The 27,041-nt window shown below is 47.6% G+C and overlaps 1 protein-coding gene across 1 annotated transcript in view; it reads left to right on the forward strand.

Annotated features, from left to right (window-relative positions):
* mybpc2a (myosin binding protein Ca) overlaps positions 1–27,041 on the forward strand; it is a 97,964-nt gene that overhangs the window by 66,683 nt on the left and 4,240 nt on the right. Inside the window, exons 25-30 of the mRNA XM_072492268.1 lie at positions 3,025–3,113; positions 6,017–6,212; positions 15,259–15,398; positions 23,664–23,823; positions 25,265–25,401; positions 26,731–26,917. Coding sequence (XP_072348369.1) covers positions 3,025–3,113; positions 6,017–6,212; positions 15,259–15,398; positions 23,664–23,823; positions 25,265–25,401; positions 26,731–26,917 — 909 coding nt within the window. The remainder of the gene's footprint in view (positions 1–3,024; positions 3,114–6,016; positions 6,213–15,258; positions 15,399–23,663; positions 23,824–25,264; positions 25,402–26,730; positions 26,918–27,041) is intronic.

Raw genomic sequence — 27,041 nt, forward strand, 5'->3', positions numbered from 1 at the left:
TATACATCATCTTATGGTGAAACTTGGGTAGTCTCAACCAGGCCTCGATGTCTTTCAGCAGCAGTTGGCTTCAATCATTGAGATCTGCCCAGGTGGGAGGGCCACACTTGGGAACATTAGCCACAGGAGGTTTATTTCATTACAAATTAGACCATCAGCCTCGGTGGGATTTTAGCCTGCACCTCCAGAGCATTGCCCTAGGTTTGTGGATTACCAGCTGAGGAACCTGTAACACTGAGCCACAGGAGGAGCGTAATCCACTATTCGGTTAGAACCAGGCCTGGCCAATCTGCACCTCCAGCCCACTTGTCCACTGTAGCTCCAAACTCCTTATCCAACAAAAGTCTGTCGATCCTCGCCTTGAAAGTTCCACTTATCTCGGCTTCCATGGCCTGTGGGGTTCAAAAGTGCGTAAGATACAGGAGCAGAATTAGGCCATTTGGCCCATCCACCATTTCATAGAATCAAAGAATTTACAGTGCAGAAGGAGGCCATTCGGCCCATAGAGTATGCACCAGCCCTTGGAAAGAGGACCCTATACAAGCCCATGCCTCAACCCTATCCCCGCAACCCAGTAACCCCACTTAACCTGTTTTGGACACTAAGGGCAATTTAGCACGGCCAATCCACCTTACCCGCATATCTTTGGACTGTGGGAGGAAACCGGAGCACCCGGAGGAAACCCACACAGACACGGGGCGAACGTGGAAACTCCGCACAGAGGCCGGAATTGAACCCGGGTCCCTGCCGCTGTGAAGCAGCAGTGCTAACCACTGTGCCACGGCGACGCTATGAGGCTGTGTGTTGAGCGGGTAGGGTCCCAGTAAAGACCCGGAGGAAACCCACACAGATCCGCAAAGACAGTCACCCAAACCGTGAATCGAACCTGAGACCCTGGAGCTGTGAAGCAACTGTGCTAACCACTATGCTACCTCGCTGTCCACAAATTTGATCATAGCTGATCTGTTCCTCATCCCCATTCTCCTGCCTTCTCCCCGTAACCCCTGATCTTCATATTAATCAAGAAATCCCCTAATTAACCAAGAACATCATATTTGTGCTTCGGGAATTGTTAACTACAGGGCTGCAGAGCAAGAGCTGGATGGTGAAATCAGCCAGAGTAGTTCTTTCTCTGAACACATGAACTAGGAGCAGCAGTTGGCAATTTAGCCTCTTGAGCCTGCTCCACTGTTCAATATGATCTTGACTGATCTCATCCTGGCCTTAATCCAGTGTTCTTTTTAAAAATAAATTTAGAGGACCCAATTCATTTTTTCCAATTAAGGGGCAATTTAGCGTGGCCAATCCACCTACTCTGCACATCTTTGGGTTGTGGGGGCGAAACCCACGCAAATACGGGAAGAATGTGCAAAGTCCACACGGACAGTGACCCAGAGCCAGGATCGAACCTGGGACCTTGGCGCCGTGAAGCAGCAGTGCTAACTACTGCGCCACCGTGCTGCCCTTAACTCCACTGTCCTGCCTATTCTCCATAACCCTTCAACCCATTACCAATTAAAAATCAGTCTAACACCTCCTTAACTTTACTCACTGTCCCGGCATCCACTCTGGCGTAGCGAATTCCACACATTCACAATCCTTTGCGTTTCTCCTCATCTGTTTTAAATTTGAACATAGAACATACAATGCAGAAGGAGGCCGTTCGGCCCATCAAGTCTGCACCGACCCATGTAGGCCCTCACTTCCACCCTATCTCAGTAACCCAATAACCCCTCCCAACCTCGTCACTAAGGGCTATTTATGACGGCCAATCCACCTAACCTGCACATTATGGACTGGGAGGAAACCGGAGCACCCGGAGGAAACCCACGCACACACGGGGAGAACGTGCAGACTCCGCACAGACAGTGACCCAGCGGGGAATCGAACCTGGGACCCTGGCGCTGTGAAGCCACAGTGCTATCCACTTGTGCTACCGTGTTGCCCATTATCCTGAGACTATGAACTCTCGTTCTAGAATGCCCCACAAGAGGAAGCAACCGCTCCACGTCTACTTTATCCACACCTTTTATCATCTTGCATACCTCGATTTGCTCATTTCATTAGCCCAGGACTGCCAGAAGAGTGGGAACGTCCCACCACACAGCGAGAATTGAGAGGAGGACAGGTTCCTTTAAATGGGAGCACATCAGAGAGGAAGGAATAGAATGTTATGCTGATAGAAGGGCTGGAGCATGAACGCCAGTATGGACCAGATGGGTCGAATGGTCTGTTTCTCTGCTGCAGTTTCTGTGAAAAGCAATATAAGCCGAAAACTTTATTTTTCACAGGTTTTGGGGGTCGCTGGCTAAGCCCACATTTATTGCCCATCCCTAATTGCCCTTGAGAAGGTGGCAAATTGACGGCAATGTCATAGAATACCGTACTGCAGGGAATCTTTGGTTGTGTTGTCCCTGAAACTTAGTCACGTTTGATTCGAGACCTCTGACGCAATTACCTGTGGTGATATGCATCACTGTATATACACAAGGGGTTAATGTAAATACACTACAACTAAGTAACCACTAGAGGGAGCACCAGAGATGTCATGACATGCCGACATACAGCCAATGGGTCATTGCAACAGGACACAACCAATGGGTAATCAAGACACCCAGAGGTGGCATTACCACAAGGGGGCACTTCACACCCCATATAAAGGGACAGGGCACACTTGCTCTGCCTCTTTCCACAGACAGACATCTAGAGAGTACATCAGGGTTGATCAACAGCATCACACCCAGCATGTGGCTTAGAGCAGGCTGGTAAAGATCGACTGAGTTACTACAGTTAGGTTAGCAGAGAGTCAATCTCATTTAAGAACTGTGCTAATAGTTCAATAAACACGTTGAACTAATTTCATAGTCTGGAGCTTCCTTTGTCAAAGCAGACATCAAGGAAGCAGCTTATGCTACACGAAGCAGCAGAACAGAACATTACCTGCTGGATGTTGCGACAAGGCTGAGGTGCTGCATACTTGCCGGGTGCTCTGTAATCCTTCATATGCCTTTCTTTTCCATGTAGAACACCCAAAGATCTGGCTACCACGTCAACTGAGACACACCTTAATTAAAAAAGTTGGCCAACAAATAAATCTTTTGATCCCTTTCCAGGTGAGTAACCTTTGTGTGTGTGTGTGTGTGTGTGTGTGTGTGTGTGTCCTGGGTACGTACCTACAAACTCTTCATTGGTAAGATCCTTGGAGGGGAACATTCATTCAATAGACTCCCGAATGAGACCGGGTAACTGCATAATCTCCCTGTCTGAGAATTGAACCTTGTCTTTCAATATGACACCAATATATTAACAAGGAACAATATTCCCCAAGCCAGATCTGAAGGTGTATTAGCAATGGAAGAACAGAACGACAAAACTCTGATCAAGTCCGGCCTATGGACTCTGGCATCCCCCCCCCACCTTCTGAACTCCACCACACTCCATTGTGAACTCTACCCAACCCAATTAACCTCCCGTAAATTTTCCTCCAAGGTTGCTTTCCCTGACATGACTTTCCATGAGTCCCGGACGTGGGAACCAAAACCAGGGTATTAAAAAAAAGCATGGAATTCATTTTTAAAAATTTGTTCATGGGATGTGGGCCTTGCTGGCTAGGCCCATCCCTAATTGCCCTTTAAACTGAGTGGCTTGCTGGGCCATTTCGGAGGACAGTAAAGAATCACCCACATTGCTGTGGGTCTGGAGTCACCTGGAGGCCAGACCAGGTAAGAACGGCAGATTTCCTATTTCCTCCCTATTTATGTACCCATCCAGATGCCTCTTAAATGCACCACATCCTCTGGCAGCAGGTTCCGGGCACCCACCACTTTCTGCGTGAAAAACGTACCCTGCAAACCTCCCTTAAACTTTCCCCCTCTCACCTTGAACCTGTGCCCCCTTGTAATTGACACTTCCACCCTTGGAAAAAGCCTCTGACTATCCACCCTGTCCATGCCTCTCATAATTCTGTCGACCTCTGTCAGGTCTATCCTCAGCCTCCATCTTTCCAGTGAAAACAATCCTAGTTTATTCAGCCTCTCCTCATAGCCAACACCCTCAAGACCGGGCAACATTCTGGTGAACCTTCTTTGCACTCACTCCAATACTTCCACGTCCTTCTAATAATGTGGTGACCAGAACTGCACGTGATACTCCAAATGCGGCCCAACCAAGGTTTTATATAGCTACAACATGATTTCCCAACTCTTATACTCACTGCCCCAGCTGAGGAATGCAAGCATGCCATATGTCTTCTGAATCACCTTGGCCACCTGTGTTGCCACTTTTAGGGAACTGTGGACCTGCCCAGATCGCTCTGAATGTTAATATTCCTAAGGGTTCTGCGATTTACAGTATGGCAACATGGCATCTCAATACATTCTGGTAACTTGAGAAAGGGAACTTCTGTGTTCTTCCACTGATGTGACTGAAATCCGAGGAGGAATTAAATAATTGGGACTGGGGGGGGGGGGGGGGGGGGGGGGGGGGGAGTAGGGGGAAGAAAGGTCTGTCCACGGATGAGACAAAACTTCACATGAAAAGTGGTTACATGGGTGCAATGTGGGAAGCATCCAAAACTGGGCAGCACGGTAGCATTGTGGATAGCACAATTGCTTCACAGCTCCAGGGTCCCAGGTTCGATTCCGGCTTGGGTCACTGTCTGTGCGGAGTCTGCACGTTCTCCCCGTGTGTGCGTGGGTTTCCTCCGGGTGCTCCGGTTTCCTCCCACAGTCCAAAGATGTGCAGGTTAGGTGGACTGGCCATGATAAATTGCCCTTAGTGTCCAAAATTGCCCTTAGTGTTGGGTGGGGTTGCTGGGTTATAGGGATATGGTGGAGGTGTTGACCTTGGGTAGGGTGCTCTTTCCAAGAGCCTGTGCAGACTCAATGGGCCGAATAGCCTCCTTCTGCACTGTAAATTCTATGAAATTCATGTACATAATAATCGCTTATTGTCACAAGTAGGCTTTAATGAAGTTACTGTGAAAAGCCCCAAGTCGCCACATTCTGGCGCCTGTTCGGGGAGGCCGGTACAGGAATTGAACCCGTGTTGCTGGCATTGTTTTGCATTACAAGCCAGCTGTTTAGCACACTGTGCTAAACCAGCCCCTGATTAAAAACAAGGGAGTAATCAGATTGCTGCAGTTGTCCTCCCAGCCCCTGGAATAGAGAATGGGAAATCAGCACATTCTTGGTCTGCTGATGTGCAGACATCAGTTGGAGGCAAGGGGGTCTTACAGCAATCAGTCAATTTTACAGTAGACAAAGTCTATTTACTCAGCAAGCAGAGTCTATTTAAACACCACACCATGGCAAACAGTCTACAGAGTCTACTTGAAGAGAACACTTATTAAACTGTCTGCACAATCTATTTAAACAATGCAAACAGTTTACAAACAATGGATTACAGCAAACAGTCTACAGAATCTATTTAAACAGTGTATGACAAAGAACAGACACAGAGTTTATTTTAAGAGTCCCTATAAATGAGTGGGCACAGAGCTGATGGCCAGAACTGCAGCAGTGTCTCCTAATTTAAAAAGAAAATATGGTGATTTCTCCAGCAAAGCGCAGTGATGGGTGGCTAGTTACATAATACAAATTCTGTGCGTAGAATCAATCTCGGTCACTTAGAGCGGAGGGGTCTCCAGGAGTGATAGAGGGAGAAATTACTCTGGCTAGGAATAGCCAACGTATTGAATAAGAGCAGAATGTGGATCAACTGAAATGCCCTCCATAAGGTGAGGAGGAGTCTGCTGAGATTCACTGCCAGGGCTCACATGAAAAGTGGTTATGTGGGTGCAATGTGGGAAATATCCAGAGAAATGCATCTCAGTCTACAGAGTCTATTTAACAAACGGTGGGTCATAGTCTTCAGGAGTGAAGGAGAGAGAATTGAATGGGTGAGGTAGGAGAAATATTTCAGAATTAAGGGGATCACCTTGAGTCGGTTCGCAGGCGCGATTCACTTTCTCAACCCCCACTTTAAAGCTGGACTGACCGTTTGAATTCCTCAACAGGGAAAGCCACGGCCGTTGGTCTCGTGGTTGAAAGATGGGAAGCCCTTGGACGCCAAGCAAATCAGCACTCGCAACAGTGAGGTGGACACCATTCTGTTCATCCGAAGTGCCGAGCGCGATCAGTCTGGGAAGTACGAGCTCAGTGTTCAGATTGAGAACTTGATCGACAAGGCAACAATCAAGATTCAGGTTGTTGGTAAGCCCCGTAGTCCGGGTGATGTCTTGGGAGAGGGGAAAAAAAACAGAGAAAGAAATTCCAGGAACACAAGGGGAAAGGTATTCCAGAAGGCTTGTCTCCAAAGTACTTGGACAATCAGTGCAAAAGTACTCATGGTCGGGTGTTTTCCGAAGAACATTGACATTTTATATGCTGCATTCTCTGCCCCAGGCAGGAACCCATGCAGCTCCCTAATGAAGGCTACAGGGAGTAGGCTGTGCACTATGTCAGTCTACAGAGTCTCTTTGAACTGCAGACTACAGCAAACAGTCTACTTGAACTGCACACAACAGCAAACAGTCTACAGAGTCTCTTTGAACTGCGGACTACAGCAAACAGTCTACTTGAACTGCACACAACCGCAGTCTACAAAGTCTATTTAAACTGAGCACTACAGCAAAAGGTCTACAGAGTCTATTTAAATATCGTGCTACAGCAAACAGTCTACAGAGTCTATTTAAACTGCGCACTACAGCGAACAGTCTACAGAGTCTATTTAAACTGCGCACTACAGCAGTCTACGGAGTTGTAATATCTCCGCCAAGGCCAGGCTTCATACAAACTCTAATTTATTTGGATTAGGAAAATAGGAATTAGGAGCAGAAGTCGGCAGTTCAGCCTTTCTAGCCTGCTCCACCATTCAATCAGATCATGGCTGATCTTTTCCTGGTGTCAAATCTATCCCCCTGTTCCCCATATCCATTTAACCCATTTTTTTAAATCAGAAATATATCTATCTCCTTGAAACCATTTAATGACTCAGATTCCATTGCACTATGGGGCAGTGAGTTCCACAATGTGACTCCCACTCCACAGTAGTGTGATTGATTCTTAACACACCCTGTAATGGACTAGCAAGGGCGTGCAATTTTAGCAGGTAATTGGGAAGGCAAATTTAATGTTGCCTTTTATTTCAAAGGGAATGGAGTATCAATATAAGGAACCCTTGCTAAAATTAAACAAGGCACTAGTTAGACCACACCTGGAATACTGTGAACCATTTTGGTCCCCTTATCTAAGGAAAGATATACCAGCATTATACTGGTATAATGAGAAGATTCACTAGGTTGATCCCAGGTACGGAGGGATTTTCTGATGAGGAGAGTGAGTAGGTTGGGCCTCTGCTCATTGGAGTTTAGAAGAATGAGAGGTGACCTTATTGAGACATATTGGATTCACGGAGGGGGGGGGGGGGGGGGGGGGGGTGGGGGGGAGTTTGACAGGGTAGATGCTGAGAGGTTGTTTCACCTTGTGGGAGAGTCCAGGACCAGAGAGCATCATCTCAGAGTAAAAGGTCACCCATTTAAGACGGAGATGAGGAGTAATTTCTTCCCTGAGGGGAGTGAATCTGTGGAATCTTTACCGCAGAGAGCTGTAGAGGCTGGGTCGTTAAGTATGTTCAAGGCTGAGATAGATTTTTAATCATTGAGGGTTTGTGGGGATAAGATGAGAAAATGGAGTTGAGTATTATATCAGATCAGTCATGATCTCATTGAATGGGGGAGCACACGCGAGTGGCCGAATGGTCTACTTCTGCCCCTGTGTCTTATGGTCTTATAGTAATTGGGGAATGGGCAATAAATACTGACCTTGTCAACCCCAAGAATGAATAAAAAATGGCAATTCATTCCTGAGACTCACTACACACTGGGGGAAAAATATTCTTTGTTTCTGCTCTCTTATGTAGTCTTTGGTTCCTCCCCAATCTATTAACACAGAATAATTAGCAACGATGATGCTTTTCAGCCGTAATTATGTCGTAGAACCCCCCCCATCAGCTCAAATCGAAGCCTAAAGTCAATAGATTAAGGATCTTGAGTTTACCTGGCGGCTGAGGTTCTTCAGGGATGTGGCGAAATGCAAGGAAGAAATGAATAATGGTCGGAAAAGATCTTGGGCGGGATTCCCCGACCCCCCCGCCGGGTCGGAGAATCCCGGGGGCGGCAGCGTGAATCCCGCCGCTCCGGCTGCCGTACTCTCCGGCGCCGGTTTTCGGGCGGCAGCGGGGATCATGCCGCGCCAGGCGGGGTCCATTGGCGCGGAGGGATCCGGCCCCGGGGGGGCAGGGGGCCCACGGTGGCCTGGCCCGCGATCGGGGCCCACCAATCTGCGGGTGGGCCTGTGCCGTGAGGGCACACCTTCCTTCCGCGCCGGCCCCGGTAGGGCTCCGCCATGGCCGGCGCGGACAAGACACCCCCCCCCCCCGCGCATGTGCTAGAATACGCCGGCCGGTCTGTGCATGCGCGGAACCACGCCGGCCCTTTGGCGCCGGCCTAGCCCCCGGAAGTGCGGAGGATTCCACAACTTGAGGTCAGCCCGACGCCGGAGTGGTTCGCACTATTCTTGGCGTCGGGCCATCATGAGCATTCGGGAGAATCCCGCCCCTTCCGTATCACCAAGATAGGGTCGGAGAATCGCCGGGGGCTGGCGTGAATCCCGCCCCCGCCGGTTGCCGAATTCTCCGGCACCGGATATTCGGCGGGGGCGGGAATCTCGCCACGCCGGTTGGCGCCCCCCCCCCCCCCCCCCCGCCCCCGTGATTCTCCGGCCCGGATGGGCCGAAGTCCCGCCGCTAAAATGCCTGTCCCGCCGGCGTAGATTAAACCACCTACCTTACCGGCGGCACAAGGCGGCGCGGGCGGGCTCTGGGGTCCTGGGGGGGGCGCGGGGCGATCTGGCCCCGGGGGTGCCCCCACGGTGGCCTGGCCCACCATCGGGGCCCACCGATCCGTGGGAGGGCCTGTGCCGTGGGGGCACTCTTTCCCTTCCGCCTTTGCCATGGTCTCCACCATGGCGGAGGCGGAAGAGACTCCCTCCACTGCACATGCGCGGGAATGTTATCAGCGGCCGCTAACGCTCCTGTGCATGCGCCGCCCGGAGATGTCATTTCCGCGCCAGCTGGCGGGGCACCAAAGGCCTTTTCCGCCAGCTGGCGGGAAGGAAATTCGTCAGGCGCCAGCCTAGCCCCTTAAGGTTGGGGCTCGGCCCCCAAATATGCGGAACATTCCGCACCTTTGGGGCGCCGCGATGCCCGACTGATTTGCGCCGTTTTGGGCGCCAGTCGGCGGACATCGCGCCGATACCGGAGAATTTTGCCCGTGATGTCCAATCTGGTTAAATATCATCCCCCTTCTAATTGAAAGAAATGTAGAAATGTAACTGAATCTCATGCGGCCCTACTTGAGTCCAGACAAATTTGAGACATGGAGAACAACTTGAATTTAATATGATGCCTTTAACTTCGCCATCAGCAAGACATATTGGTTTGATCAAACAACATTGAGACTCTGGTAAGGCGATATTGGGACAGGTGACTGTGATGTTCTCTGTTTTGTAAATCAGGACGCCTTGAGAACATAGTGTTGAACAAAGAACATCAAACTAAGTTACTGAACAAAGCTGATTTATTTACACTGCTTAAATAAGATTCGAACAAGTCACAAGGTATCAGTTATTAAATTAAACTATACGATGGGTGGGATTCTCTGACCCCCCCCGCCGGGCCAGAGAATTGCCGGGGGGTGGCGTGAATCCCGCCCCGTCGCCTCGATGCTGGCTGCCGGATTCTCCGCCGCCGGTTTTCTGGCGGGGGGCGGGAATCGCGTCGCGCCGATCGGGGGCCGGTGGCAGTGGCCCCCCCCAGCGATCCTCCGCTCCGCGATGGGCCGAGTGGCCGCCCGTTTTCGGCCAGTCCCGCCGGCGTAAATCAAACGAGGTCCTTACCGGCGGGACCTGGCTCTGCGGGCAGCTTGCAGAGTCCTCGGGGGGTGGGGGGGGGGCGCGAGGGGATCTGGCCCCGGGGAGGCCCCCAAGGTGGACTGGCCCGCGATCGGGGCCCACCGATCTGCGGGCGGGCCTGTGCCGTGGGGGCACTCTTTCCCTCCCCACCGGCCGCTGTAATGGTGCACCATGGCCGGGGCGGGGAAGAACCCCCCTGCGCATGCGCTGAGATCACGCCAGAACACGCTGGCGCTCCCGCGCATGCGTCAACTCGCGCCGGCCGGCAGAGGCCCTTCGGTGCCGGTTGGCGCAGCGCCAACCCCGCCGGCGCTGGCCTAGCCCCCGAAGGTGCGGTGGATTCCACACCTTCCGGGCGGCCCGACGCCGGAGTGGTTCACGGCCCGCCCCGCCGGATAGTGGAGAATCCCGGCCGATATCTCCAATCATGCAACTAAACAACTATCTCTAACTCTACACTGTGCAACTAATCTACCTCACGCCTAAACACCTTCTCCCAGAATTTCAGGAGTCACATGATATTCAAGGACTGCTCCTTATCTCCATTTGGTGGTGAGAAGTATTAACAGCAAATTGTTAACCCTTTGTATTCCTTACAATATACCTATTGTTACAGTGAGCAAAGGCTTGGTCAATAGAGGTAGGTTTTGAAGGAAGATAGAGAGGTGGAATTGCTTTATGGAGGGAATTTCCGAGCTTCCAGTGCTGGTGGAGTGACGGTCATCCGGGATGGGCTAGAGGTCAGAGTCAGAGGAGTGCAGTGACTTCAGAGGGCTGCGGCCCTGAAGGGTTACAGAGATGGGGCGGCCGAGGAGGGATTTGAAGGCCAGGATGAGAAGGGCGTCAGAATGTGATGAGTGTGGCGTTATGGCCATGATCCTACTGAATAGCGGAGAAGGCCCGGGGGGTTCGAATGGCCTACTCCTGCTCCAAATTCACATCTTGGTCTGTGGAATCGGAGTGTTGCGGAGCTGGGAGCAAACGTAGGGCCAACGTAGGGAGAAGGGAACAGAGAGAGACCAGTTGAGATGGGGGGCACAGGGGGGAGGGGGGGGGGGAGGGGAGGTGGGGGTAGGAGAGATAGCAGTGAAACTATATTCCTAAAACCTTGTAGAGCTTTCACCCCCATCCTGGAGGTAAGTTTCCACTCAGGAAACCTTCCCGCCACTGTGGAGGAACCAGGGGCAAATAAACAGGAACTGTGTCACCTTTCAATCCAGCAATGGGTTTTAAAAATAAAACTGCAATGCAGATAATTCAGGAAGGTGTAAACGTTGACCATTGCTGCCCAATGTGGTGTGAACACTTTGAAAGGCCTCAGTGAAGATGCAGTATTCTGGAACTTTCTACAATGAATGAAACCTGTTGCAGCATAATCACAGTCATGAGGAGAAGGCCCTGATATGTGAGGAGAGTTGGCTCAAGTATAAAGGACACAAATAATTCCTTAGCTAGGATGGTGAAGTCAGAAGGGATTAATTTACATGCCTGATGCCGAGTTAATTGAGCTTCCGGCTGTAGGATGAGCAAAGATAACTAGGCCCAATCTTGAGGGATCAGATGAACAGAATTCTGAGCAAATAGAACATGAGCTATTTCAGCCTCTGGTATCACATTCGCTGTTTATGATTGTATAACCCACTCCTCGCACAACACTCTCTGATATAACCTACACCTCGCAATGTAACATTTCCTAACACCTATTAAAACTCTCTATACTTCGCACCTCTCAATGTGACCTTTTCTAATATACCTACAGCCCCACAGTAGCAGTCCTACCCCTCGGTGAATAACTTGCATTTAGATAGCGCCTCTAACTTTGTTAAAGCATCGCATCTCATCTCAAGGGACGTCACAAGGGGAAAATGGAGCATAAATTGGCACCCGGCCAGAGAAAGTGACAATAGGTCAAGCAACGAAAAGTTTTAATACACTTTATTAGTGTCACAAGTAATCTTACATTAACACTGCAATGAAGGAGGTCCCAGGTTCGATCCCGGCTCTGAGTCACTGTCCATGTGGAGTTCGCACATTCTCCCCGTTTTTTGCGTGGGTTTCGCCCCCACAACCCAAAGATGTGCAGGGTAGGTGGATTGGCCACGCTAAATTGCCCCTTAATTGGAAAAAATGAATTGGGTACTCTAAATTTTTAAAAAACCACTACCGGGACTTGTGGGGGGAAACCGGAGCACCCGGAGGAAACCCACGCAGACACGGGGAGAACGTGCAGAGTCCGCACAGACAGTGACCCAAGCCGGGAATGGAACCCGGGACCCTGGCGCTTTGAAGCAACAGTGCTAACCACTGTGCTACCGTGCCGCCCAATTTGACAAAGAGGTAGTTTTTCGAGGGGAGGGAGGTGGGGAGGTTTATGTTGGGGACTACCAAGCTTGGGCAGCTCGGGGCCTGGCCATGGGGTGAAGGAAATCTGGAATGGGCAAGAGTAATGTCCGAATATTTCTCCAATCCAGACGATAAACAGCTTGCTCGATACCCATCTGCTCCACACGCCCCATCTCTGTAGCATTAACCGCCTTTAGAAAGTGCTTCCCCCCCCCCCCCCCCCCCCCCCCCCCCACCACCCCGGATTACAGTGTAGTTGATGCCGAGCTTCCTTTCTGTCAGTATCACATTTCTGGTGTGTCAGTAATGCTGCTCTACCCCCGTGCAACAGGCCCGTTTGCAAAATTCCAAAAGAAAGAAATGCCCTCAAAGGGAACTTTGGAGCAATTCGAAAGCTTAAAAGATCTGACAGAAGACATGGCCCCGTCTCTGATCACCCCCTATGAACTGTGACCTATAGGACGCCCAAACCCCAAGTGCTCAGAAAAGTCAGTGGGTGATTTATTTGCTCAGCAACTTGAGCTGTGAAAGATTAAATTTCTACTCGACCAACAAGTCATGTCTAGTGTCCTTGGCATTCGCCTTATTCCGTGCTGGCATTAACTGCTGGGTAACGAGAGGAGGCTGATCAAATGTTCCTTGTTGGCAACAGGCCCCAGTTGCCCCATCTTGACTTTAAAATTCTCCAGTCGTGTGTTTTTTCCCGCCCAGTCTTAAAGAGGTCCAATCTTGCTTTGCGTGCTTCGCCGCCAATGTCGCGCCCTCGCCAACTAATTCCCCTTCATGTCTAAACCAAGCGATTGAGTCTCTTCAATCCTGGGCAAGTTGGGGCTGGTTTAGCACACTGGGCTAAATCGCTGGCTTTTAAAGCAGACCCAGGCAGGCCAGCAGTACGGTTCAATTCCCGTACCAGCCTCCCTGAACAGGCGCCGGAATGTGGCGACTAGGGGCTTTTCACCGTAACTTCATTGAAGCCTACTTGTGACAATAAGCGATTTTCATTCAATCCTGGGCAAGTATCAATTGGAGTGTGGAGAACGAGCCACCTCCCACCTCACCCGATCAACATATCCTTCGATTCATTACTCCCTCATACGCTCATCTAGCTCCCCCTTTGATATATCAAAGGGGCTGATTTAGCACGCTGGGCTAAATAGCTGGCTTGTAAAGCAGAACAATGCCAGCAGCGCGGGTTCAATTCCCGTACCAGCCTCCCCGAACAGGCGCTGGAATGTGGCGACTAGTTTTTTTTACAGTAACTTCATTGAAGCCTTGTGACAATAAACGACTATTATTATTATTATCTCTGCTATTCACCGCCACACATTTTTTGAGTTTTAAAAAATTATTTTGTGGGCATCGTTGGCTAGGTCACCATTTGTTGCCCATCCCTAATTGCCCTTTGACTGAGTGGTTTGCTCGGCCATTCCAGAGGACCAGTTAAGAGTCAACCACATTGCAATCGGTCTGGAGTCATGTGTAGGCCAGACCGGGTAAGGAAGGCAGATTTCCTTCCCTAAAGGGCGTGAGTGAACCAGACGAGTTTTAACAGCAATCAAAGATAGTTTCACAGTCACCTTTACTGAGACTAGCTTTCAATTCCAGGTTTTATGAATTGACCTTAAATTCTACCAGCTGCCAAGGTTGGATTTGAACCCATGTCCCCTGGAGCATTAGCCTGGGCCTCTGGATTATCGTCCAGTGATATTGCCAGTACGACACCATCTCCCCAAACTGTGTAAACAAGTTTCTCACAAATGAATCAATGGGGTTAAGAGTGACTATCCTCTCTTTATCATGTCTTGACTCACACACACGTGGTTAGCACTGCTGCCTCACAGCGCCAGTGACCTGGGTTCGATTCCGCCCTCGGGTGACTGTGTGGAGTTTGCATGTCCTCCCCGTGTCTGCATTTGTTTCCCCTGGGTTTCCTCCCACAGTCCAAAGATGTGTGGGTTCGGTGGATTGGCCACGCTAAATTGCCCCTTAGTGTCCAAAAGTACATCCACCTGACTGATTCAATTAGAAGCTGGTGAGTGAGGGGGGGGGGGGGGAGAGAATCCAAATGAAACGAAGGACTGGACACGAGGGAGCAGAGAAATAGCAGCACGAAAATGATGGGGAAGGTCAATTAGTGCAAATGTCAAATTGTTTCACGATTGTCTTGTGGCAGGAAGAATCTGTGTTTATACAGTTCTTTCAAGACTTGAGACTCTATACAGCCAATAGCGTTTTGGAAGTCCCGTACCAGCCTCCTGTAATGTTGGGAAATTCAGCAGACAGTGTATGTTCAGCAAGCTCCCAAGGCCTGCTATGAACAAGGAGCAGGAGTGGGCCATTCGGCCCTTCGAGCCTGCTCTGCCATTCAATACGATCATGGCCTATCTGATAGTAACCTCCAACCTGCATCCCACCCACCCCCTGATAACCTTGCTTACCCAGAATCTATCCATCCCGGCCTTAAAAATATTCAAGTCTCTGCTTCCACCGTCTTTTCAGGAAGGGAATTCCAGAGACTCAAGACCCTCTGAGAGAAGTATATTCTCCCCATCTGAAATGGGCGACCCCCCTTATTTTTAAACAGTGACCCACTAGTTCTAGATTCTCCCACAAGAGGGAAACATCCACCCCACGTCCACCCTGTCAAGACCCCTCAGGATCTTCAATGTTTAATATGATGACATTAATGACCAGACGATCTCCCTTTGGTGATGTTTTAGGGATGCATGTTGGCCAGGCCATTTGGAGTACTCCATATGGCTCTTTATAGATCCCAGAGCACGATACATAACGACCAGCCAAGGAGATCAAGAGGCCTCTATTTACCATCTCGTCCACACAATATCACCTAGACAGTGCAGCATTCCCTCAGTTCACTTTATTCTCTTGATAGGTGACTGCAGTTTCTTTGTCGTAATGTTTCTTTGTTCTGAATCTATTCCAGATAAGCCCGGACCTCCAGAGAGCCTGAAGATTGTAGATGTCTGGGGATTCAACGCTAGCATAGAGTGGGAACCGCCAAAGGACACCGGGAACACGGAAATCATTGGCTACACCATTCAGAAAGCCGATAAGAAAACCATGGTGAGAGAGTAAAATTGGCAGGACGATATATTGACACACGCTTTGCTATATACACCAAGCAGCATTGAATCCCAACGCCCTTACACTGAGTCACTGAAGGTAGTAGTGCGCACGCCTCTTCTTTGGGTTCCTCAACGTCAAGGCGAACAGCAGCCGATTTAAATAGATTATTTCTGCCCCCGCAATGTCCATAGAATCCCTACAGTGCAGAAGGAGGACATTCGGCCCATCGAGTCTGCACCAACCCAGGGCAGCACTGTTATAGGTGAGGCATTTTCAGAACCCCAAAATGTATCATGGAGTTCAACCTACCTCTCCCTTTAATGGATTTGTTGCTTTTCCGAGGACACGGCTTTTTCCCTAGGTGTGGGATTACAATTATGGACACGTGGTTTTTTTTACACTAAACACTGTTTATTCCATGAACTCAACTTAACATCTTAAATAAACATTGGATCTCTTAACACCCCTTACTTCAAAGATAACTCAGAAAATATTGCAACAGTAAATAACTCCTTAAACTGTTCCTTCAAACTTCCAAGAGACTTAACACCTTTAAACAGTATCACATCAGGTTAAAGGATATATATATTTATGAGTTTAAATCACCCAAATGATCCAGAGATGGTCTTTTATGGCAGAGGTCACAACAACTCCAGCTCACTGCAAGACAAGCTGCTTTTCAAACTTGCAGCTCTCTGGAAACACACACACATTGTTTTTTTTAAACTGAAACTAAAAACCTGCAAAATGGCTGAACTGAGCTGAGCTCCACCCACTCTATGACATCACTGGTTTCTTAAAGGTACCCTCACATGACACCTCCCCCCCGAGAAAAAAAATAAACCATCAACTTCAAGATGGTTTCATTTTTCACTTTTGCACCATCCACAGTAAATATACCTTTTCGTTTTAAAAAAAAAACAACACACGCAAACAGATATAATAATATAGTCCATTTTTCTTTATTCTTCTTCCTCCAACCGAAATCCTTCTCGATTGACAGTCTCTTTGAACAAAGTCTCTGCACGATCCATCCATTCCTCTACTCCTCGGCATTTCTCTTCAGAATCAGATAATTTAGTTCAATCTGACCACAGAGTCCCTTGCAATTCTCCAATACAGGAACATTGGTGATCACAGCTTTCAGGCAGTCAAATGCCTGTTGAAAGTCCGCTGTCCATTGAATTTTTTTACGTTTCTTCAGCAATTCCATCAGTGGAGTAATCACGCCACAAAACCTTTGCACAGCTGTTCGATCAAATCCACTCATGCTAAGAAATCGCATTATTTCCCTTTGTCTTGAGGGTATCGGAAACTCCACAAAGAAAGTGATTCGGGTTTCTCCAAATTCACTTTCGGCTAGGTTCACCATCAAACCTGCCTCCTGAAGTCGATCGAAGAACTCCATACGATATTTTAAATGTTCTTTCCATTTCTGGAAGTTGGAAATAAAAGCAGATTGTCCCAATTTCTCAATGCAATCCTCCCAACGCGGGATAGGATAAGAGTCCGTTCTTGTAACTGCAGTCACCTTTCCATAGTCCACACACAACCGTTGGGTACCGTCTGGTTTAGGTACCATCACCATGGGTGAGCTCCATTGGCTGCAACCCACTTCAATTATGCCATTGCCAATTTTAAAGGATTAAGTCTATATGGATGTTGTTGGATAGGAACAGCATTTCCCACATCTACATCATGTATAGCCATTTTTGTACTTCCCAATTTATCTCTACAAACTTGCCCATGTGATATCAATAACAGGTCAGTTCGTTTTTCCTCTGGAAGGTAACTTAACAATTCATCCCAATTTTTAAGAACATCCTCATTTTCCAATTTAATTTGAGGTATGTCAAATTTACAGTCATCTGGATTTGGTTCGTCACTTTGAGTTAGAATCATTAAAACCTCCTTTTTCTCTCCTTCCCTTTCAAAGTACCTTTTAAGCATATTCACATGATACACTCGGTGAGTTTTCCTTCTATCTGATGTGTTTACCACATAATATACCTCACTTAATTTCCTTTCAATCTGATACGGTCCACAAACCTAGCTTTTAAAGGCTCCCCTACCACTGGTAACAACACTAAAACTTTATCCCCACTGGCAAAACTACGAACTTTGGATTTCTTGTCCGCTACCCGTTTCATCACATTTTGTGCAACTTTCAAATGTTGTCTATCCAATTCACCTGCTCAATTTAATCGTTCCCTAAAATTTGACACGTAATCCTATAGTGCAATTTCCGATTTCTCACCCACCAATTTTTCCTTAATCAATTTAAGTGGTCCTCTTACCTCATGACCAAAAATGAGTTCAAAAGGACTAAATTTGGTAGACTCATTAGGTGCATCCCTAATTGCAAACAATATGAATGGAATTCCTTTATCCCAATCCTCTGGATAATCTTGACAATACACCCTCAACATTGTCTTTAATGTCTGATGCCACCTTTCTAACTCTCCCTGCGATTCTGGATGGTATGCAGTTGATTTAAAGTGTTTTATTCCTAAGCTTTCCAAAACTTCTTTGAATAACTTTGAAGTAAAATTTGTTCCTTGATCCGCTTGAATTTCTGTGGTTACTCCATATCTAATAAAGAATTTAAGTAACTCCTCCACAATCCTTTTAGCTGTAATATTACGTACTGGAATGGCCTCTGGAAACCTAGTAGACACATCCATTACAGTCAAAAGATATTGATTCCCACTTTTTGTTTTAGGAAGCGGTCCTACACAATCGATTAGGACCCTTGTAAAAGGTTCCTCAAATGCTGGAATGGGTATTAAGGGCACTGGTTTTATCACTGCTTTAGTTTTCCCTAACACTTGACATGTGTGACATGATTGACAAAATTTAACTACATCTTTATGTAGTCCAGGCCAATAAAAATGTTTCTGGATTTTAGCTTGAGTTTTCCTTATTCCCAAATGACCTCCCACTGGTACCTCATGTGCAACTCGCAACACCTCCTTTCCATACCCTACTGGCAATACTACTTGATGAACTTCTGCCCACTTTTCATCCGCCTGCATATGTACAGGTCTCCATTTTCTCATCAAGACATTATTTTTACGGTAATAACACTCTGGTATCCTCTCAGATTCCTCCTCTGTATATGCTTTCTGATATATCCGTTTTATTTCTACATCTTTCTGTTGTAACTCCGCCAATTTTCCTGAACTAAAAATATCCGCCTCATCCTCCACCTGTTCTTGTTCTTTTTCAACCATCTGATCAAAAATTGTTTCTGATAATTGCACTTCAATTTCATCTTCACTCTTTGATTTCTCCTCTTGTCTTAACCTGTGACTTTGCGACCTTGTTACAACACAATCCGGAAAAATCTCAGGATATTTGTCCTTCAACCCTTCAGTTGTCTGATTTTCCACTGGCTTATCAACCACAGTAGGCATCACTCCCACCTGCGATCCAGCTATATCATTACCCAAGATAAACTGTATTCCTGGACAAGCTAGTTTATCTATTACTCCTACTACCACTTCACCACTCTTCACTGGACTTTCCAACCTTACCTTATGTAATGGAACGCTACTCCTCTCACCCTGAATTCCACATATCACCACCTTTTCTGGCAACATTTTTCCCAAACTACACAATTCCTCATCTCTTATCATTAAAGATTGACTAGCCCCTGTATCTCTTAAGATTGTGACTTCTTTACCTGCTCCTCCTGATACACATAAGTAAACTTTACCCACACAAGTAAATTCTTTAAAGACATCTGGCACCTTCTTAACAATTACTTCTTGAACAGGCTGTACAATCGTTTGCACCCCCTTCGCTTCCCTTGGGCTTTCCTTTACCACTCTTAACAAACCCCACTGTCTTATCCTGTTTTACCACATCAGCCTTCCCAGTGCTTTTCTTCAACCACCAACACTGTGACTTTACATGGCCTAGTTTATTACAGTGAAAATATTTGAAACTTTTCATTTCTTTTCCACCCTCTTGGATTTCTTTGTTAATCTGAGGTACACTCTCTTTATTGTCTCCCATCAGATCACCTTTACCTTTACCAATTGAGTATTTCTTACGTCCCCAGTTTCTATCCCTCATCGGCTGAAACTGATGTCGGAAACCAATCTTTGATTTATGAACTAATTCATAATCATCTGCCATTTCTGCTGCTAATCTCGCAGTTTTAACCCTCTGTTCTTCCACATAGTTATCACTACATCAGGAATTGAATTTTTAAACTCCTCCAAAAGTATAATTTCTCTGAGAGCTTCATACGTTTGGTCTATTTTCAAAGCCCTTATCCACCCATCAAAATTACTCTGTTTGAGCCTTTCAAACTCCATGTATGTTTGACCAAATTCTTTCCTTAAATTTCTAAACCTTTGTCTATAAGCTTCAGGCACTAGCTCATATGCACTTAAGATGGATTTCTACACCTCCTCATACGTTCCAGATACCTCCTCCGGTAGTGATGCAAACACTTCATTAGCTCCACCTACCAGCTTTGTTTGAATCAGTAACACCCACATGTCGTGTGGCCATTTCATTTGTTTAGCTACCTTCTCAAATGAAATGAAAAAGGCTTCCACTTCCTTCTCATCAAACCTTGGCAATGCTTGGACATATTTAAATAGATTCTCACCACGTCTTTGACTATGCCGCTCTGTCTCATTATCCTCATCACTTTCATCCCACTGTACGTTTCCCTTTACGTCTGCCAATTCTAACTGATTGTCATGTTTCATGGCCATTTTCTGAAGTTCAAACTCCCTCTCTTCATCTTTTTCCCTGGTCTGTATCGCTCTTTCTTTTTCTTTTTGTTCTGCTAGGGCTATTCTTTCTTTTCTCCTTACTTCTCTCTCCTTTTCTTTTTCCTCTCTCTCTCTTTCTCTTTCTTTTTCCTCTCTCTCACTCTCGTATTCCAGCCGCTTTAATTCTTTCTCATGTTCCATTTGTTTAATTTGCAACTGAATTTTTGCCATTTCCAATGAGTCAAACTCTATCTCAGGCAACTTTTCATGTTTAACCACCGCCATAATTACCTCATCTTTTTGCATTTTGTCAGGTAATGTTAACTGCAATGTTTTTGCCAAATCTAACAGTCTGCTTTTTGTTTCTGTCCGTAAAGTACTACGTGTGACATTCTCCACCCCCAAAAACTTCTGAGCCTCTGAAAGAGCCATTGTTCACAACACTCTCCCCACTTAAACTAAAATACCACACCGGAAAAGCAACAATCCTTCACTGTCTTTTAAGTTCACAAAAGCCAATCCAATAGATAGACTTTTATCCCCCTCGAGCCCCCAATTGTTATGGGCGAGGCGTTTTCAGAACCCCAAAATGTATTATGGAGTTCAACCAACCTCTCCCTTTAATGGATTTGTTGCTTTTCCGAGCATACGGCTTTTTCCCTAGGTGTGGGATTACAATAATGGACATGTGGGATTTTAAACACTAAACACTGTTTATTCCATGAACTCAACTTAACATCTTAAATAAACATTGGATCTCTTAACACCCCTTACTTCAAAGATAACTCAGAAAATATTGCAACAGTAAATAACTCCTTAAACTGTTCCTTCAAACTTCCAAGAGGCTTAACACCTTTAAACAGTATCACATCAGGTTAAAGGATATATATATTTATGAGTTTAAATCACCCAAATGATCCAGAGATGGTCTTTTATGGCAGAGGTCACAACAACTCCAGCTCACTGCAAAACAAGCTGCTTTTCAAACTTGCAGCTCTCTGGAAACACACAGACAGACACATACTGTTTTTTTAAACTGAAACTAAAAACCTGCAAAATGGCTGAACTGAGCTGAGCTCCACCCACTCGATGACATCACTGGTTTCTTAAAGGTACATTGCTTAAACATCCATGTCTTAAAGGTACCCTCACATGACAAGCACGGTGGCGCAGTATTTAGCACTGCTGCCTCACGGCACCGAGGTCCTGGGTTCGATCCTGGCTCTGGGTCACTGTCCATGTGGAGTTTGCACATTCTCCCCGTGTTTGCATGGGTTTCGCCCCCACAGCCCAAAGATGCGCAGGGTAGGTGGATTGGCCACGCTAAATTGCCCCTTAATTGGAAAAAATGAATTGTGTACTCTAAATTTTTTTTAAAAGGAGTCTGCACCGAATTTCTGAAAGAGTACCCTAACTAGGACCAATCCTCTGTCCCATCCCAGTATCCCCATAACCCCACCTAACCTATACGTTTTTGGACACAATGGGGCAATTTAGCCAATCCACCTAACCTGAACATAGTATCATAGTCATAGTATCATAGAATTTACAGTGCAGAAGGAGGCCATTCGGCCCATCGAGTCTGCACCGGCTCTCGGAAAGAGCACCCTACCCAAGGTCCACACCTCCACCCTATCCCCATAACCCAGTAACCCCGCCCTACACTAAGGGCAATTTTGGACACTATGGGCAATTTAGCATGGCCAATCCACCTAACCCGCACATCTTTGGACTGTGGAAGGAAACCGGAGCACCCGGAGGAAACCCACGCACACACGGGGAGGATGTGCAGACTCCGCACAGACAGTGACCCAAGCTGGAATCGAACCTGGGACCCTGGAGCTGTGAAGCATTTGTGCTATCCACAATGCTACCGTGCTGCCCCCAACGCTCAAGCAGCAAGTGCCAGCAGATTCCTTCCCCCACCTTCTCAACAGCAACAACTTGTATTTATGGAAACATAGAATCGTAGAATTTCACAGTACAGAAGGAGGCCATTCGGCCCATCGGGTCTGCACCGGCTCCCGAAAGAGCCACCTAGCAAGTCCCATTCCCCAGCTCTATCTCCGTAGCCCTCTAAAATTGAATCTTTATGTAGCTCCTTTGATAAAATCAGCCTAAGTGTTAATGGGATGTTAGTTGTATGATCAAGGTTAAGGATACAAAGGTGAAGGGCATTGATTGATTACATACCTTGAGCACATATAAAGAAAGACTTCCCCTTTATGGGCCTGCTACTTCTATTTGTCCATTTGTTTATTTTATTGGTATGCTCAACAGAAATATTTCTGGTAAATAGGAGGCAGGAATGTGCAATGCTGCATCCTGTCTGTAAATAAACCAAAATAGGATTTGCATTGGGTTTCATGTTTCATACTTCGCCACCTGGCTTGGGATCCATTTGATGTAAAGGCACCTCATGGGAGTGTTCTAAAACAATATTGGACAATGAACCTCAGCTGAGCTGAGGGGCGAACGGCAAAAGTTAGGTGAGGGGGCGGTTTTAAGGAGCTCTTACAGGAGGGAGGAGAGGTACAGAGAAGGGTTTAGGGTGTGAATGTTAGGGCGAGGGGCCCAGACAGCTTAAAAAGATGACCGGCATTGGTGGAGCAAATCAAATCACTCAAAATCCAGAACTAGATGGGAGCGGGGGGCTGGCTGGAGAGGTAGAGATATGGAGGTGCCAGACCATGGAGGGATTTTGAAATAAGGATGAGAGTTGAGGTGTTGCTTAAAAGGGAGTAGCAAGCAGAAGAATGATAGGTGAATGGGACGTGGTGAATGGGACACAGTACAAATAAGGACATGGACAGCAGAGATTTAGATGACCCTCAAGTTTACAGGGGTAAGATTGTAGGGGGCCAACCAAGAGTGCACTGGAATCGTTGAGTCTAGAGGTAAAATAAGCTTGACTGAGGGTTTTAGCAGCAGGAGAGTGGAGACCGTGGCACAGTTGGGCGGTATGGTGACACAGTGGTTGGCATTGCTGCCTCACAACACCAGGAATCTGGGTTTGATTCCGGCCTTGGATAACTGTATGGGGTTTGCACATTCTCCCCGTGCATGCGTGGGTTTCCCCCTGGATGCTCCGGTTTCCTCGCACACTCCAAAGATGTGCAGGTTTAGGTGGATTGGCCATGCTAGGGCGCCCCTTAGTGTCCAAAGGTTGGGTGGGGTTACGGGGATAGGGTGCGGCCGTGGGCCTGGGGTGGGGTGCTTTTTCGGAGGGTCGGTGCGGACCGACTGAATGGCCTCCTTCTGCACTGTAGGGATTCTGATATGCCGGAGGTGGAAATAGGCAGTCTTACTGATGGCGTTGGTCGATAGCTCAACGCAATGCCAAATCCAGGGTTCAGCTTCAGACTGGGAGCGGGAAGGAGTCCGTTGCGAGGAAACAGTGTGCGTAGTGGGGGCTGAAGACAGCGGCTTTGGTCAACATTTAGATGGAGGAAATTTCTCAGAGAGGTTTTGACCCCTGGTTTGGCTCCGACCGGGAAAATAGTGACAAACTTTCACCCATTGCTTTCAGGAATGGTTCACTGTGTACGAGCATAACCACAAACCTCACTGCACCATCTCTGATCTCATCATGGGCAATGAGTACTACTTCCGCGTCTTCAGTGAGAATATCTGTGGCCTAAGTGACAAGCCAAGAACATCAAAGAACACGGCCTACATCCAGAAAGACAGTAAGTGACAGGATTGCCTCCTCTCTCATCGGGATATCATAGGAACACCCAAATCTCTCCATGTTTGGATGCGCTGTCTAGGGAAGGAATATCCCCCCCCCCCCCCCCACCGCAATTTGAAGGTTATGCCACTCTGCTTTTCCCATCCCACTGTTATGGGCCAGAGTTTAGAGAACCCCAAAGTGTATCATGGAATTCACCTGACCCACAACTTTTAATGGATTGTGGTATGGGGAGCACACGGCCCACTCTACAGGTGTGGTACAGCAGAAATGGAAAAGTATTTTTTAAAACAACACAATGTTTATTCTATGAACTCAAGTTAACCTTTTTAAAACATACAGTGAACATCTTAGCAACCATCAATTCAAATACAACCCCCAAAGAATACAACACTAAGTAATCCTTAGTAACTTCCCAAACAACATCCAGAAGACAACAGAAACACCTTTTAACAGAAGCACACTAGGTTTACATTCACTACTGAGAACATTTATAATTCTGAATTCACCAAATGATCAAGAGATAGTCTTTTCATGGCAGCGAGATCAACAGTACTCCTGCTCTGCCTGGCTTCAGCTCCAACACTGAAAACGAAACTAAAACACACCCTGCAGCAAACAGCCTAAAACGAAAGTAAGAAGCTGAGGGACAGCCCATCTCCACCCACTCTCTGACATCACTGCAGTAGTAAACACCCATTTCTTAAAGGTACTCTCACATGACACCACGCTGTCAACAACTAACCCGACACACAATTTACTATAGATCAAAGTGTCAGCTCAGCCGTTGAAGGTAGGTTGCGGGTTTAAGCTCCACCCTCGCACTCTGGGGAGGTGCGGGTAGCCTAGTGGTAATGTCACTGGACGAGTAATCAAGGCTCTGGGGCCACGGGTTTCAAATCCCACCATAGGGGGCAGCACGGTAGCACATGTGGATAGCACTGTGGCATCACAGTGCCAGAGATCCCAGGTTCGATTCCCCGCTGGGTCACCGTCTGTGCGGAGTCTGCACGTTCTCCCCCGTGTCTGCGTGGGTTTCCTCCGGATGCACCGGTTTCCTCCCACAGTCCAAAGACGTGCAGGTTAGGCGGATTGGCCATGATAAATTGCCCCTTAGTGACCAAAAAAAAAGGTTAGGAGGGGTTATTGGGTTACGGGGATAGGGTGGAAGTGGGGGCTTAAGTGGGTTGGTGCAGAATCGATGGGCCGAATGGCCTCCTTCTGCACTGTATGTTCTATGTTCACAGCAGCCGGTAAATTCATTTCACGAAAAACTAGTCTTCCGTGACAGTGAGCATGGTTCCCGACACAGGGCGAGTACCTACCAGCATCCGGGGTCACCCGGTTCTGAGGCGACACAGGCAAGTGAAAGAATGCACCAGCCAGCTTTGCAAAAATAGATGAGCCTGATCTTAATTCCTCTCCTTCTCCCTCCGCAGGCAAGTCCTACAATCCAGCACCGTACAAGGAGCACGACTTTAACCACGCACCGAAGTTCACGCAGCCTCTACTGGATCGTTCTGTCATTGCAGGTTACACAGCAAAGCTGAGTTGTTCTGTACGGGGAAGTCCCAAAGTAAGTATGTTAGTCTGGATTCTCTGAGGCTATGCCCAGGCGTGGGAACGCTGGCCTTATACTTACATTTCGGGCATGCAATAAAAGTGACCCTTAGTTTGTGTCCCTTTCCATGTCCAATTTTACGCTCAATATCTGGTCATTTATCTCATATACATATCCGTATATGAATTAGCAGCAGGAGAAGACCATTCAGCCCCTCGAGCTGGCACCGCCATTCAATACTATTATGGCTGATCTGATTGTAACCTCAACCCCAGTGATTGTCTGTTTGTAAAACACTGAGAAGATCAGGGGTTGCCAAAGGCATTCTAATACGGAATCATAACCTGGTTGCAGCACAGAAGGAGGCCATTCGAACCATGGTGTCTGCACCAGCCCTCTGAAGGAGCAATTCATCGAGTGTCACTTCCATACCTTCAGCCAAGTCGCCCTTCTTTATTAAGGGGCAATTTAGCGTGGCCAATCCACCTACCCGGCTCATCTTTGGGTTGTGGGGGTGAAACCCACGCAGACACGGGGAGAATGTGCAAACTCCACACGGACAGTGACCCGGGGCCGGGATCGAATCCGGGTCCTCGGTGACGTGAGGCAGCAGTGCTAACCACTTTTGTAGCTCTTCTTCCTTCACAGGTAATAATCTAATTCCCTGTTGAAAGCCTTCATCGAACCCGCCTCCACCGCCCTCTCTCAGGCAGCGCATTCCAGATCCTAACCGCTCGTTGTGTGAACAGGTTCCTCTCGTGTCCCCCATTGCTCCTTTCGCCGATACCTTAAGCCTGTTCTCGTTCTCGATCCCTCCACCAATGGGAACGGTTTCTCCCTGTCGACTCTGTCCAGACCCCTCACGATTTGGAACACCTCTGCGAAACCGACAAACGCAAGACCTTTCTTTCCTGCTTCGCGACTCGTAGAGTTTTCATAGAATTTACAGTGCAGAAGGAGGCCATTCGGCCCATCGAGTCTGCACCGGCTCGTTTGAAAGAGCACCCTACCAAATCCCACACCTCCATCCTATCCCCATAACCCAGTAACCCGACCTAACACGAAGGGCAATTTTGGACACTAAGGGCAATTTTTTAGCATAACCAATCCACCTGACCTACACATCTTTGGACTGTGGGAGGAAACCGGAGCACCCGGAGCAAACCCACGGGGAGAACGTGCAGACTCCGCACAGACAGTGACCCAAGCCGGAATCGAACCTGGGACCCTGGAGCTGTGAAGCAATTGTGCTAACCACCGTGCTACCCTGCTATTGTAACTCGCTTCCTTTTTTTTTGAGATCTTCACACGAGTAAACCCGGTTTCTTTCTCCTCAAAACACAGCCAAAGATTGTCTGGATGAAGAACAAAATGGCGATCATAGACGATCCTAAATTCCTGATGCGCCACAACGAAGGTGTCCTGACGCTGCAGATCCGCAAACCGAGCACGTTTGACGGTGGCAAATACACCTGCAAGGCCATCAATGACCTTGGTGAAGATGAGGTGGAATGTAAGCTGGAAGTGAGAGGTGCGGTCACACTTACCTTCTTGTCTCGTGTGGTGTCTCGGTTATGTGCCGGGTCTGATGACGGCGCAGTGTTTGAATACAGTGTCCAGGCTCAATGGAAATAGGCTAGTGTCTGTGGAAGAAC

This window comes from Scyliorhinus torazame, chromosome 29 (assembly GCF_047496885.1).
Source record: "Scyliorhinus torazame isolate Kashiwa2021f chromosome 29, sScyTor2.1, whole genome shotgun sequence".
Lineage (NCBI taxonomy): Eukaryota > Metazoa > Chordata > Chondrichthyes > Carcharhiniformes > Scyliorhinidae > Scyliorhinus > Scyliorhinus torazame.